This window comes from Physeter macrocephalus, chromosome 7 (assembly GCF_002837175.3).
Source record: "Physeter macrocephalus isolate SW-GA chromosome 7, ASM283717v5, whole genome shotgun sequence".
NCBI lineage: Eukaryota > Metazoa > Chordata > Mammalia > Artiodactyla > Physeteridae > Physeter > Physeter macrocephalus.
Window position 1 is genome coordinate 50,313,453 of NC_041220.1, and position 15,630 is coordinate 50,329,082.

General features: G+C 42.5%; 1 protein-coding gene across 5 annotated transcripts in view; it reads left to right on the forward strand.

Moving 5' to 3' along the window:
• KDR (kinase insert domain receptor) overlaps positions 1-15,306 on the forward strand; it is a 45,512-nt gene extending 30,206 nt beyond the window's left edge. The window contains exons 22-30 of one of the 5 annotated variants that reach the window (XM_007121132.4): positions 285-382; positions 2,607-2,729; positions 2,882-2,993; positions 3,610-3,709; positions 4,120-4,225; positions 5,406-5,557; positions 10,615-10,714; positions 11,214-11,299; positions 13,087-15,306. In XM_007121132.4, the coding sequence (XP_007121194.1) occupies positions 285-382; positions 2,607-2,729; positions 2,882-2,993; positions 3,610-3,709; positions 4,120-4,225; positions 5,406-5,557; positions 10,615-10,714; positions 11,214-11,299; positions 13,087-13,309 (1,100 nt within the window). In that variant the 3' untranslated portion in view covers positions 13,310-15,306. The other 4 variants (XM_028491829.2, XM_028491830.2, XM_028491831.2 and 1 more) reach the window with 4 other exon arrangements.
• The last annotated feature ends 324 nt before the right edge of the window (positions 15,307-15,630 follow it).

Sequence of the window (15,630 nt, forward strand, 5' to 3'; positions counted from 1 at the left end):
CTTTTACCCCCCTGTTATCTATGCCAGTTTTTCCTCCATTTTGCCTCCTGGATTTGTTCGTCCAATTTGGCTAAAATGGAAAAACCAATATTTTTGCTAAGGGGTATGATGAAGGCTAATAATATACCAGGATTCAGCATACTTACAGAAGATAGAAGCATTTTCTGTCTGCTTCTATTTCCTGAAATTTAACTCCCAATTTTTAAAATGAAGATTGCTCTATCAAACTTACAAACAGTTTCTGGCCGAAATACCAATCTCTGTCCTCCTGCATCTTCTGACAGTTTCTGAAGATGTGTACAAGAACTTCCTGACCTTGGAACATCTCATCTGTTACAGCTTCCAAGTGGCTAAGGGCATGGAGTTTTTGGCATCACGGAAGGTGAGACAAAGTATCTCTTCACATCACAGCTTTGCAAATGAGGTGTCCAGTGCCAGCCATTGGTGTTTGTTTGGGACTGTAATTCATTCACCACTGCTGGAGCACTGTTAAGAGAGCTCTACTGGGGAGGCCCCATTTCTGCTCATTAAAATGGTATTAGGGGTTCATGAAATTAATTCATGTGATAAATACCTACTAAATGCAGGCAGTCTTCTGAGCGCTAAGGACACTGTGTGAGCAAATAGGCAAAACTCTCCACCTTCATGGAGATTATGTTCTAGTGGGTGGAACAAACAATATAAACAAGTAAAATGCCTGGTAGGCTAGATGGGAGTAAGTACTGTGGAGAAAAATCAGCAGGAAAGAGTTATAGAGTGTACAGGAGCATTATGTTCCTGTGGACATATGCCTCTGTGTTTGTGTACATTGATTTTAAACCAAGGGGACACGGAAGGCTTTAGGGGAATGTGCATTTGAGTAACGGCCTAGAAGAGGTGAGGGGCTGAGCCTTGCAAATATCTTGGCACAAGTCCGTTTTTCATTTCTTTGATATTCATCACCACCCATCAAAAAGTATTTGGTAGTAGCATAATTAGAAACCAGGAAGGACAGGCTTTAGATGAGAGCGATTGAAAGAGCTAAAATTAGAAAAGTAGGCCAAACAAAGGCTGAGGTGGGTACGTGACAAGTTACAAACATTCCAAAGGTTGTAAACACTGTGGAGGCACCCCTCGGAAAGGGTAAAATGGATGGTTTTACATTAAACAAGAAAAATTCAGATTAAGCATCAGGGAAAATGATCAGTTGACAGAATGCAGTTGCTGCAGCCTACCTGTGGGAGAAAGACTTAAAGTTTTTACTTTGTGTTTTTTTTCTAAATTAGAGTGAAATCCCTCACCCATGTCTTTTTCTGGAGTTTAAAGCTTGTCACCGCTTTCAGAGCCTCAGGATCTCCGAGGTTTCTGCCCAGGAGCTCTTGTCTTCTCTCTTCCAAGGGGAAGGGAGAGAAATTGGGATCTTAGAGGATTTTTCCAAAGAGAAAGGCCCTTTGCCCTTCTTGAAGATTCTGATTTTATTTTATTATTTTTTAAAGGCCAGAACCTGCCATTTATTCAGGGTTCCTTTGATGGGGAAGGGAATGAGGGGTGGAGGGGGATCCTTTTACTTCCGGGGCAAAGTAGGAAGGACTGTGTTTCTTGGAGCCTCCTGTCTTGATCAGTCACGCCAGACAATGTGCTTTTTTTAAAAAAAAAATTGTTTTTAATAGAATTTTTAAAGTTTGCACTCCATTTGCAGTTATTACAAAATATTGGCTATATTCCCTGTGTCGTACAATACATCCTTGTGCCTCGTTCAGAGGAAAGTGCCCTACAGATGTGAGGTGTAAGGGGTCCGTAATGCCTGGCTCACACACCACTCCTCCACTGACATAAGAATTCTCATCTAAGGCTTTCTTTCATTTCTAAATGTTCCCCGAGACTCTTGTTCTCTCATAAATCTATCAGGTGGAGATAAAGCTGCTTAGGGTAGGAAGTTACATGAAGGTAGGGGGATACAGAGAAGAGAGAAACTGAGGAACAGAAAAGAATAGAAGGAAAGCCAAGGAGAATTCGCTTTTCCTTTTTCGTGTACCAGAGAATCCCCTTGACTAGTGAGAGGCTGAGAGTGCTTTCATAAACCTCCACGATAAGCCAGCGCTTTGAAAACAGGGTGAGCCCCACTGGGAATTGTTTCTCAGAGCTTGTCCAGCTTCGGTTACGTATGGAATAGAGAAACCAACAAAGGGCACCAAACCAAGGAGAGCCCCTTGTTTCTGATTTCCGTGCATTCATTCAAAATAAACCCCATTCTAGGGCCTCCTTAGAATAACACGTTTTAACCGTATATGGTGCCAGGCAAAAGGGATGTGTGGATGTGACCTGAAACACATTCTTAATTGTGTCCAAGAGAAGTCTATTTATGACTCCATCAGCATGCTATAACATAATTATTTAATTCCAGAGTCTTGGGCTGTTTATGGAATAAGCAGATGTGTGTCTCAATGAAACTTACAGACTTTTTTTCCGGAAGAGTTGATAAAAGATGTTTAACCCAGTGCTTGTTAATCAGTTGGTTTTCTGATGTGGGTTTTTTTTTTTTTTTCTTTTTTTTAAAGCATGAGGTCACAACAGATGTGGAAGAGATCAGTTATGTTGAGTCCTAATGCACACGATTCTTTTTGCAGTGTATCCACAGGGACCTGGCAGCGAGAAACATCCTCTTGTCGGAGAAGAATGTGGTTAAAATCTGTGACTTTGGCTTGGCCCGGGATATTTATAAAGACCCAGATTATGTCAGAAAAGGAGATGTAAGTTTCAGAGATGCACCCAGTGATCTGTTAAGTTGCAGAATTCAAACTCCTCTCAGCAAGCCTCAGGACCTGTGTCCAGGGACAATGGAAGCTTTTCCTTCAGATATTTGATAAGTTGGGTTCTCATTCCTTGTCTTCTACCCCTGTAGGCTCGCCTCCCTTTGAAATGGATGGCCCCGGAAACAATTTTTGACAGAGTGTACACAATTCAGAGTGACGTGTGGTCTTTTGGTGTCCTGCTCTGGGAAATATTTTCCTTAGGTAAGTCCCTTCTCTTTGTCCCTCCATCCATACTCCAAATAAAATGATAAAAGTCAGTGACCCCAGTGCGCCTTTCCCTCTCCTGTATTCCACCTTTATCGGATGAAACTTACTTGGAAGCTTTGGGTTGTAAAACCTAAAAAAACAAAGAAAGAAAGAAAGGAACAAAAGATATATATATATGAAGAAGGTGTTGAAGAATCAGGCTCAGGGCTTTCTGCAAGAGAAAATCAAATCAATAAGGCACCATTCCTCAGGACAGGAATAAAGACACCGACGTAGAGTGGACTTGAGGAGACGGGGAGGGGGAAGGGTAAGCTGGGACGAAGTGAGAGAGTGGCATGGACATATATACACTACCAAATGTAAAATAGATAGCTAGTGGGAAGCAGCCGCATAGCACAGGGAGATCAGCTCGGTGCTTTGTGACCACCGAGAGGAGTGGATAGGGAGGGTGGGAGGGAGGGAGACGCAAGAGGGAGGAGATATGGGGATATATGTATACGTATAGCTGATTCACTTTGTTATAAAGCAGAAACTAACACACCATTGTAAAGCAATTATACTCCAATAAAGATGTTAAAAAAAATAATGCCCCATTCCTGTTTTATTCTAGGTGCTTCTCCATATCCTGGAGTAAAGATTGATGAGGAATTTTGTAGGAGATTGAAAGAAGGAACTAGAATGAGAGCTCCTGATTATACCACACCCGAAATGTAAGACTTTACAAGTATTTTTCTATCCTCCTTCTTTGCTCACAAAAATTCTCCCTGCCTAGAAGACTTGCCATTATATGTACCTCCTTCGTGGCCCAGTTTGTGTCTTACTTCTCCCTTGAAGTCTTCCTTGATAATCTTAAGCACAGAGTCATCCTTCTTGAAATGACAGCACTTTATCTATACCAACCAGTCAGTTTTTACTAGATGTTGATTTATGATGTTTCCTTTTCTATACACACTTGATGCTCCAAGTGTAGGGTTCTGTGTTTTACGTAGTTTCGTATCCCTCTTTAGCATCTTGGCTCATGGTGGACTCCGTATAAATATTTACTCATTCAAGTGCTTATTTTCAGCATCAGATCAGGAGGAAAGAGGCAGTTAATGACATCAGTGTTTTGCTTCTCTAGGTACCAGACCATGCTTGACTGCTGGCATGAGGAGCCCAATCAGAGACCCACGTTTTCAGAGCTGGTGGAACATTTGGGAAATCTGTTACAAGCTAATGCTCAGCAGGTTTGTGACCTCCATCCAAGAAGCTTCTACAGAGAGTACTTAGGTGTCCAGGGCTCGTCTGCTGCCTAGACCTTCTCATGGCCACCATACTGTCCTCTCAGCCACTGAATCCAAGGAGCCGTATTCTTCCAGATCTGAGCAGTAATCCTTTTCTAAAAGTCATAATTACCTTTTTGACAGATGAGATCCTAATTCGTAACCTGGGAGCTGATCCCTTTTATTTTTACTGATGTATATTGTGGTGTCTTCAGAGGCTCTTATAAAGTAAAAGAGCAAACAAACAACAAACAAAACCAAAAAACAAAACAGAAAAAAACCTAGTTGATCAAGTGACTATCAACAGTGGACAGAATTTCAAGGAATTTTAAATACATTCTTCAAGCGAAAACACATCTGAACCCTGCAAAACTGATGTGTTTTTTTTCCCTCTGTAAAATCCCAGGCCCTCATAACTTCCATTGGAGGATTTTAGACTTGTAGCCTTTACTGTTAGAAAGTTACTTAATCTCCAGTCGACACCTCTTACTACAGTGAATGGAAGTCCATTTCCTCCTGCTTTTCTTTTGAACAGGTGGGGGACAATGGGTCAAATCTATTTTTATCGATAAACCTTCCAAACATTTAGAGGTATCACATTGCCCTTTATTTCTGTATCAAATTGCCCTTTATTTCTTTCTCTTGAAATAATGTTAAGTTCTGCAACCTTTTCTCAGTAGACCCATTTTCCTGAACATTTACTGCTTTTCTTTAGACTGTCATCAGTTTTTCCATTGCCTTGAAGCGTAGACGCTACAACTGGATGACATGCCCTTTAAAGGACCCAGCTCGTGTAGATAGGACTATGTGAAGAAACGATTTCTTAGCTCTGTGGAGCTCTGCCTGTTCTGTTGTTCCATCTGTAACCACAACCCGTTTTGTCTTCATTGTAGCCATAGTGCTCTGTGGTCCCCTTACTCGTCTTGTTTTTTGTTAGATCCTTTAATATACTTTCATCTACACATCGCTTTTGAGTGCCCTTTTGTTTTTGACAAGCCATTCTTAAAGGTGTCTTAAAGCTTTACATTCAGATATGAAAGCCACATTCCCCATAAACAAGAAGCCCCAATGGCCTTTGTTTTTCATGGAAAGGCTCTTGAAGGACTGAAGCCATAACAATAGCACTCTGTGTTTATTGTTTCAGGATGGCAAAGACTACATTGTTCTTCCCATATCAGAGACTTTGAGCATGGAAGAGGATTCGGGACTCTCTCTGCCTACCTCACCTGTTTCCTGTATGGAGGAAGAGGAAGTGTGTGACCCCAAATTCCATTATGACAACACAGCAGGAATCAGGTACGGTCTAAGGCCAACATCCCCTGGGGGAGGGAGCTTCCAGGTCATCTTGGGGAAGGGGATGGAGGAAGGACATCGTATAAAGTTGCTGCATTTCACTTGCACATTCACCCTTCGCCCTGAGAGGTCCTCCTTCAAGAGGGCCTGGGTAGGTGAGTCTCTTTCCATCTGTGGTCCACATTGCTGCCTAAGCTCTTCATTTCAGAATTCTAAGCCCTGCAGCTGCAAATAGCTGGGATGCCACAGTTTGTTAATCTCCAGAAAAAGAGACCAATTTTACAAAGACATCTGTATTTAAATTATCCCCATGTACTCTTTTATTAATGTGAATTAAATGGCTTAGGAAAGATTCAGGAAGGAAGAGTTCTATGCATTTATGAAAACAGACCTTTGCCTCTCTGGCTGGGATACAGTGTGCCATGGGGATGCATCCTGAGTTAGACTGGGCAACACAACTTCAGAAGCCCATCCCAAGTCTGATTTTCAGCATTTTATTTGCATAATGGGACTTCTGGGCTTATTTAAAACACATGCACTGCCGTATTTTCCTGATTTGTAGAGGAGTCCTAAAGGCAGCTTACTTTTTATTCTCTCCCAGCACCTGTGCATAAGGAACGAGTTGGTATGGTTTCTACAATATGATATTAAAATTGCCTTTTACTAAGCCTGGGACTACTTCACTTTGCTTTGTTTTGGGTGTTTTCCTCCTGTAACCAGACCCCTGGCACATGAGCCCAGCCTGCCCCCTTGAGTGTGCTGTGGCTCCAGGGGGGGCGGCCATAAAGTGCTAGCCTTTGGCCGGGTTGCCAGATGGCGGGTGGGGAGTCACGCAGGACAGTTTGCCCCGTGGACTCGCACAGGGAGGACAGCAGGAACGCTGCCGTGGGAGAGAAGAAAGCTCAGAGTGGGAAGAAGCCAACTCGTAAGCTGTCCGTTCCATTTGTGTCAAGAACTTTCAGCATTTTTCAAAGAACTTTTTCTTACCAGATTTTGCCAAAGTTAGGCAAGGTAGATACTATTATCTTTTGACGTAGATGTTGAACGTGAGTGTCAGAGCAGTTACCTGGGGAGAATACAATATTGTGGTTAAAGAGCCAGATTTTAGAGTCAGCTGGAACTGGGTTGGATTCCCAAGTCTGCTGTTCGCAGCTGAGGCAAATTTTCACCGTGACCCAGGCAAGGACTCTGGTGTTGTACAAAAATGATGACTTTGAGAATGACATGGTATAATGAGTTTCTAAGTGCCTGGCACCTAGAGAACACTCAATAAATGATGGCAATTAAGTGAGCTGCTTAAAATCACATCCCTGGGATGAATCCAGTTCCTCTGCTATCTAACTCAGGGCTGTTTTCTCCCCTACCAAGGAGGGGGCCTCAAAGAGAAAGAGGAATGAAATGAAAACCCCAATGTTCCACCCCAATGTTTAAAAAGTCCTCGTTCAAATTCAGCTGGCCTTCTGGTGTGGTAATTATTCCCGAGACACTGTTGCCTTCTGCGTTATCAGAAAGCCATTTGATGGTGAGCTGTGTTCCTTGGGTTTTTCCGTGACCAGGTGGGGTGAGGACCCAAGCCGGCAGCCTCTTGGCTTACTCAGGCACTTTGCGTGTGGTGGTGAGAGTCGATGAAGTCACGTATGTGTAATGGAAGTTGCAAATGCGATGCTGGATCTGAAACAGGGCTGCCAACATGTATCCCCAGAGGCGTGGACAAATGCGACACCACGCTCCCAACACAGGCCTGGCTCCTATTTCCTGTCTGTGATTTTTGAATTGGTCTTTCTAGTCCAGCTTCTCTTTTATCCAGCTGTAATTTGAAAACGAAAATGGAAATTGGAATCTTTTGTCTGCATCCCCACTCGACCCCCTCCACCTTTTTGCCTTTACTAAAGATAAGGCACCACGATCACATTGTAATCGTCTGGGTTAAAGGAAAGGCAGAATCAATCGAGGCATCTGCACACAGCACATTTCACTTGGATGTTCTCTTGTGTTCTGCTTCCCTGGGGAAGAGGAAGTGAGGCTGGGGTGCCTCTCAAGGGACTCGTGCTCTTATCTTGCACGTTGCCAGTCAAGGAGAAGAGCCAAGGAGTCTTTCTCACTTGCTTCCTCATAATTTTCAATTTCATTGCATTATAAATAGAGCTGGACAGAGACATCCCCGTGGGAGCCAACCTCCTGATTTTTTTGCCCCTTTAAACTATTTTTAAAATATTTGTTCAGCATTTATTTAGAGAAGAGGCTGAGAGATATGTGGGGGAAGGGTGAGAAGGAAGGACCACTAGTGTCTAGACTTCGGTTTGTCTCTAATTTCCCCTGTGGATCAGCTCTGGCCCCAAGTTTGCACGCTTCCTGCAAGAAGACACATCTTAATTGGACTCATCGTTCTTGGAGGGCCGTTTGGGGACCGTCTGCGGTTGCTCCACCAATTCCCCTGGGAGTTTCACCTCCCACTCCAAGCAGCTTGTCAAAGATTTCTTTTCAGTTCTCTCCCAGAGAAAGGGTCTGGCACATACCTTTTTTTTTTTTTTTTTTCTTTTTTGTTAATTGCTAGCGATGATTTAAATGCTCCTTGTAGATTGATGCCTGGGACAGCCTGCTGGCTAGATATTCCTGAATTTGGCTCTGATATTAGACTGTTTGAAATGAAACTGTCCTCTCTGCACCTTTTGTCTATCTCTTTTTTTGTTTTTAACATCTTTATTGGAGTATAATTGCTTTACAGTGGTGTGTTCGTTTCCGCTGTATAACAAAGTGAATGAGCTATACATGTATATATATCCCCATATACCCTCCCTCTTGCGTCTCCCTCCCTCCCACCCTCCCTATCCCCCCTCCCCCCGCCCCCGGCCCCACCGCATGGTCGGTACACACATGGGAGAGAGCAGGGCTGTGCGCGTACTAGGCGCTCAGTAAAGACTTGGACAATCTTTACTTCACTGCTCTCTTCTTCCTTCTCCTTCCTAATGCTTTTCCAAGGGCGTCAATGTGGAATAAGGTAAAAACAAACAAAAACAACCCTGCATGGGCTCTAGAAACCTAAGTTTGAGCCCCAGTTCTAGCTCTTTCCTCCCTAAGCCTTAGGTTCCTCATTTCCAAATAGGAAATAATGAAAACCTATTTTATAGTTTTGTGAAGAACAGATGCAATGATGTCCATGAAAATGCCTTGTCAACTGTGAAGGGCCGAGCAATGTTTATTATTATTAGGCTCAGAAATCAAGGAGCTGGCCTTTCTAAGGCAGCTGCATTACAGCCCAAATACCTCTGGAATCTGTCCACTTCTCCAGACCGTGTGGGCATCACCTTTCTTTAGTCAGGCTGCTCTTCTTTCTCCTAGATAATTGGAACAGCCTCCCGATTGGCCTCATGGCCTCTGGTCTTACCCTCCTCAACCCAGAGTCATCTTTCTAAAGGGCGTATCTGACTTTGTCAATCTCATGCTTAAAATTCTTCAGTGACTGCTCATTGCCCTCAAGATAATAATCCAGATATTCCAGTTATGTGATTTTGGACAAGTTCCTTAACCTTTCTGTGTCTTAGTTCCTCATCTGAAGTTGCGATAATGATACGCACCTAGAGAGGTACCATTTGTGGAGATGCCATGAGACAGTGGTTGAGGAGCATTTAGCACAGTGCCTGGCACGTGGGAGCATCTCAATAAAGGATTCCTGAATGAGTGAATGAATGAATGAATGACTACGGTACCAGTAATTTTTGGTAACCACCACTTTTAGGGACTGGACTTAGGAGAAGTAGGCTTTTCTCTCTCCTTTACGTCATGTCCTCTTTCCTGTGGAGTTTCCTGAGTGAGGATGTCATTGGTGAACCCCATTCTCTCTTCTCTGTAAGAGGAGGAAACAGCCTCCTGGGGCAGGGGAGGGAGACTTCGTTTCCATTATCCTTCTTTGCCCAAATGAGTCCTCTCTTCACTTGATCACAGAAAACACACAGGATATATAATATATCCAGAAGGCCGTCTAAAGTGGGAAGTATGCTGGGATAAGAGTGAAGAGTGAATTTGCTGTCCCTTCCCTTGAAAAGGACTTTCCTTCTCTCCACTTGGGCTGATTTTAACAGAAAATCAGACTCACCCAAAGTCACATAATAGGGAAGGAACACCCTTAGGGAACAGGTGATGTGTTGTTGTGATGTGACAGGTCCTGTCCTTTGGACTCCTGAAAGAAACGTGTACCCTTTGGATTTCAAAGGAGGAAAACAAGCTTTGGTTGATGGTGCATCATTCTTTCTAAGACCCCCTTATCAACCACCAATGATCACCTCATTCATCCTCCAGGTATCTTTGTGAGTGAGGAAAGGAAAGCTCTTTCCAGTACATTTTCATGGTGGAGCAATAGGGGCACAGAAATATATTTGTGACTTTCCCAAGTCTGTGTAGTTCGTGGTGGACTTTGAAATGGACAGAATTCCTTGTGACTCTCGAACTACACCCCCAACTCTGTGGGCTAACAATAGGAGATTCAGCCCACCTGCCCCTGTACCCATTACGCATCTATTACACGTAGAAGAAGATTGTCTCCAGACCTTGCTGGGTTCAGCATCCTTTACCGGAGCCAGGTGAGATTCAGTGAGATCTGCAGGTGCTTCCTCTGCCCGTCTTTCATTAACTGGTTGTTCTGTGGGCATTGTCTAGAAAACTTGCCTAGGAGATGGCCAGAGAGATGTGAAACACTCAGTAATATGCCGAGAGCTCAGTGGAGGAATCACAGGCAATCAGGAAGCCAAGCAGAAGGCAGCTGACCACTGAGTCTGCTGTTGTTGTCTTCAGTCCAGCCCTGGACCTCAGAAGTACGATTCAAAGGAAAAGGGGCTCATCTATGCCCCTCAGTTATATTATACTTTTAAATGGACTTTCACAGGAAATTAAGCCTTCAGTGTGTGCTAGCAGAGAAAGATTTTTGTTTTGTTTTCCTTTTTCCAAAGGATGTTTTGAAGGTCGCTATTAAACTTGCGGTTGAAAGATAATGAACTTAGGTATCACTTGTGGAATCTGCAGCCAAATATACCACCACTAAAATATAAATATTTGTTCTTTTGCAGTCAGTATCTGCAGAACAGTAAGCGAAAGAGCCGGCCTGTCAGTGTAAAAACATTTGAAGATATCCCGTTGGAAGAACCAGAAGTAAAAGTAATCCCAGATGTAAGCACATCTTTTAAAAATAGTCTTAGAAATAATACCAAAGGTGAAACACTAGCTAGATAAATATTAACCTAAGCATTAGAGACTTGGAGCCTCATTATAAGGCTGTCCTTGAGGGTATGTGTGATGGGGTCATTACAGCAATGGAACTTAGTGGGCCCCTTTGGTTTTTCCATAAGCAAAGCCCCTGGTCTAAGGTTCAAGACAATCCAGCTTCATGCCCAGTTCCACTCAAGTGTACATAGCATCATTGTGAAAGAGGGATAGAAACGGGTCTCCTCGACTTCTTCTTCCTAAATTTCTCTCTTCTTCCAGGCCTGCATCTATTTCTGAGCAGTTACTTCCTTTTGTAGCCTGCACGGTTTCTGGCTATGATACGTTTACCTGCCTCTGCAGAAGGTGGGAATGTTGTCTGATAGATGGGTTAGGAAATCAGTTTAATTAAGTAATTGTTACAGTGAACGCAATCAACTGTGCCATCTCATTGTCTCTTAAAAAGGACAACCAGACGGACAGTGGTATGGTTCTTGCATCCGAAGAGCTGAAAACCTTGGAAGACAGAACCAAATTAGCCCCATCTTTTAGGTAAGGCTCAGCCAAAATAGAAGGACAAATTTCAACAGGAATTTTTGGAAGGAACTTAGGACTTTGAACGTAGGTGCAGAGTTTTCCCTTTTTGTGTCTTTGTTGGTTGGGCAAATTTGCATCAACCTAACTAATAAAGAATGGAAACAAATCAAACTAATTACCTGGCAAGTCTAAAAAAGAATCTGAAATAAGAGGATTTGGTCAGTTTTCATGAGAATTTATGAATACTAGGGGATTTTTGAGCATATTTACTATGGTCAGTGGTTTGTGTGATACTGGCTAAGTAAAAAAGAGGTCATTGGATGTGATCCTTAAAACTATTGAGTTAGTTAAAATCTTTGTGCATCTACTCTGAAGAATTTTCAAACTTGAACAGAAACGGGTACACCTGTCCTTATGAAACATAATATATAAAGAAGCCATTATCTATTTGCTTAAGATACTTAAATATTTTTGGCTGAATTATTAAGTACTTAATTGTGGGAAAAATGCTGAATTTGGTTTTGAATATTTCTTCCATGTGATTCTGTAGGAATTTGTAGCTGTTTTGAGTAGATATACCTGCTTTTAACTTAACAAATAAATAAGATTCTGTATTTATAAGAATATTGGGATTCAGCGTAGTTATTTATTTCCTAGCAGGTTCACTCTAGGTGAGACTAGAGAAGACTTTGATCTACTTATAATCGAACTGTTGGATAAAATGGGACCACCCTTGGTATCGAGTGATGCTCATGTAAAACAAACAGACAAACAAAAAACCCATTAAAATGTGCCGTCGTGCAATTTCATTGTCTGCCATAGGCCCAGGATGAGAGACTGTGAGAGCCAATCATATGTTTCATTCACTGATTCACATATATTCGTTCAGCAATGAATAGGTACCATGCCATTGTCTGAGACACTAAGCTCATTCTACTGAGGTTGGAGTGAAAGAAAAAAATGTATATCTAGTCGTTTGAAATAACTTTTAAACCATATATGAACCCGGAGTTAATAAAACCCTTTTTTGCAGTTTTTAACATGAATAGCTTGGTAAAGCACCTACTAAGGGGGCAAAAAACCCCACACTTCAGAATGGCTTAAGCTCCACACAGCCTACACCAAGCTACAAAAAGCCTTTTTAAGCTTTTTTTCTAAGCTTGGAGATGATTACCGTCTGTCACGATTCCACGCCATTGAAGACATTCCCTAGTTGCTGCTGAGTGATCCAGGTCCTCCGTCCTTCCAAAGAATGTGGTTTTGATGAGTAAAAAGCACTTTTTGACATGTCTGGCTTGATTGCACACACACGCTTCGACTTACTAAAGTTTAAAGTTGCTCAAGAACTTTATTAACACCACCCACAGGCCTTGTAATCCCTTACTTGACAGTGTGGGGCAAGCACTAGTGGACTTTCAGAGCATCCCAGTTTTGCTCCACATCCTCAAAGAGTCCCTTTGGCTGCCATCCTTGTATACAAGCTTGTCAATCTGCAAGGCCATAAAAAGGTTCCATTGGTTGGAGCCTTCACATAACTCAGGAGAACGGCCTTTTATCTCATCTCAGGCTTGAAAGACTTGGACCTGAATAAGAGGACTTATCTGAAACTCCAAATTCACGCGAGTACCTGAAAATAGACATTGTCTGAGTGAGGCTGCTATGTTGATTAACAAGTGGGAGGGAGAGGGACTGGTGTCTCTAGGAAGATGCCAGCCCACACGGGGTTGGGGACGGGGTTAGGATAAGATGCAAAAGAACTCCCTTCTCTCTGCCGACTCATTTGGTTGCCATCTCTTCTGCAGCGGAATGATGCCCAGCAAAAGCAAGGAGTCTGTGGCATCTGAAGGCTCAAACCAGACGAGCGGCTACCAGTCGGGGTATCACTCCGATGACACGGACACCACTGTGTACTCCAGCGAGGAGGCGGAACTTTTAAAGCTGGTAGAGATTGGACCACAAGCTGGCAGTGCAGCTCAGATTCTCCAGCCTGACGCTGGGATCACACTGAGCTCCCCTCCTGTTTAAAAGGAAGCACCCACGTCCCCCAGTCCTGGAAATCACATGAGAGGTGCTGCTCAGATTTTCAAGTGTTGTTCTTTCCACCACCAGAAAGTAGCCACATTTGATTTTCATTTCAAAAACAAGGACCTCGGACTGCAGGGAGGCAGTCCTCTAGGCATTTCCTGAGAAGATGCTTGTGACCCAAGAATGTGTTTGTGTCTTCTCCCGGTGTTGACCTTATTCTTTTTAAAATTCATTTAAAAAGCATGTCTGATGCCCCCTAATGTGGGTCACCCCGGGGGCTACAGCAAAAGAAGTTCAAGAAATGGCTTCCTCCTCCAAGAAGTAGCAGTACCGGGGGAGTTGACACCTCTGTAAAACTAGAAGATAAACAGGCAATGGAAGTGCTTTAGTTGTTGAAGATGGGAAAGACCTTTAGGGCTGAGTCCATCTAAGAAGCTTTGTTTAGGAGATTGGTCCTGAGCCAAGTCTTACGTGTGGGGTTTGGATTGATGGAAAGGAAGACGCTGGCTTGCTTTGAGGATGCACTGGAGCCTGCACATGCGTTGCGTTGGCTCCGGTGGAGGTGGGCATAGGGTCTGTTAGGAAACGTAAAGGCTTCGTATGAGGTGACTGGTTTTCGAAGGTTGCATGCTCTTCCCATTTGGGCTAAATGAGAGTTCCTTGTGCTGTTTCCAACTCCTAATGAGAGTTCCTTCCGGACTCTTACGTGTCTCCTGGCCAAGCCCCAGGAAGGAAATGATGCAGCTCTGGCTCCTTGTCTCCCAGGCTGATCCTTTATTCAGGACACCACAAAGGAAGGACACTCAGGCTCTCTGTCGCGTCAAAGATTTCTGACTGTGTAAACCAGCTTCTGGTTTCTTCTGGATGAATACCGACATGTCTGTCCTGATGTGATATGTCTGAGCCTGAATGCAGTAGATTCAGTATCAAGCTGTGGTGTCAAAGCTTCAGGAAGAATATCACGCTCTTGTTCCTTCTCCCCTCTCCATGCCTTCCCCCTCCCTTCAGTATTTTCCTGACGTCCCAGCCAGTCAGTATTCTAGCAATTTGGCCTCTACACCCTAGTAAAAGCTGATTTGGTTTGTTCACTCTCTGAGTAATTATTAGCCAGATTTCAAAATTACTTTGTAGCCAAAGTTATAACAACTATTGTATTACTTAGACTTTTAACATGTAAAGCTCTTTCTACTGGTTTCTGCCCTTGTTCTTTCCTTTTTAAAAAAGAAAATGTATTTTTCGTTTGGTACCATAGTGTGAGATGCTGAGAACCATGACTATAAAACATGCTATGGCACATATATTTATAGTCTGTTTATGTAGAAACAAATGTAATATATTAAAACCTTATGTTATATATAATGAACTTTGTACTATCACATTTTGTATCAGTATTATGTAGCATAACAAAGGTCATAAAGCTTTTAGCAATTGATGCCATTTTATTAAAAAAAAAAGTGAAAAACTTGAAGTAATCCCTTTGCAAGGTTGCATCACTGTACCTATCATTTCTCTCACTTCTAGAATGGAGGAGGGGGAATCAGACATCATTTCCATATGGCTGTTTTTTATTTTCACTTGTTCCCTTATTCTTCTTATGAAGGATATTTCCATTAAATGTTTATATACTTTTTAAACCAATAAATGTATTCTTAGTAAAAAAAAAAAAAATACAATGGTATAATACTATCACAGCTGTTTTGAGGGTAAATATTTCTGGCTTAAATGCTTCTCCCCCTCCTCTTCTTCATTACACAAATAATTCACACACACATGCACTCTTGTTAAATTCCAAGCACTTCTGAGATTCTTAAAACATGGACTGAGAGATACCTCATAAATACTCCAGCAGTATTTGTGGCTCGCTAGTAACCCCCGTGCCTGTTAGAACAGCCAACCATGAAAATCATGGGGTGAGAGATCCCGAGACAGGTTGGCCAGACCCGGCAGTGCAGGGAAGCATGGAACATATCTATAGTTTTCAATAATGCTTTACTCTATCCTTGCAGTGTCAGAACCTCAGATCCAACATTGCCATTTCAAATGATTACTTTTGCCTGAATTCAGTGAGTGGAATTATCCAAAGATGATTGGCACCAAAGTGTGGTCCTACTCTTTCTTCGTGGGATTTTCTTATACAAGATTTTGAAATGTTTATATAATCAAAAGATATGCCTATTATTTTTTTAATGTCTTCTAGGTTTTTTAATCATATTGAGGAAGGTCTTCCCAATTCTAAAATAATGCAAAATTCTAAATTGCCTTCCTTCTTTTATTACATTTAAATCCGTTTGGGATTTATTTTTGTATACGGAGTGAGGTAA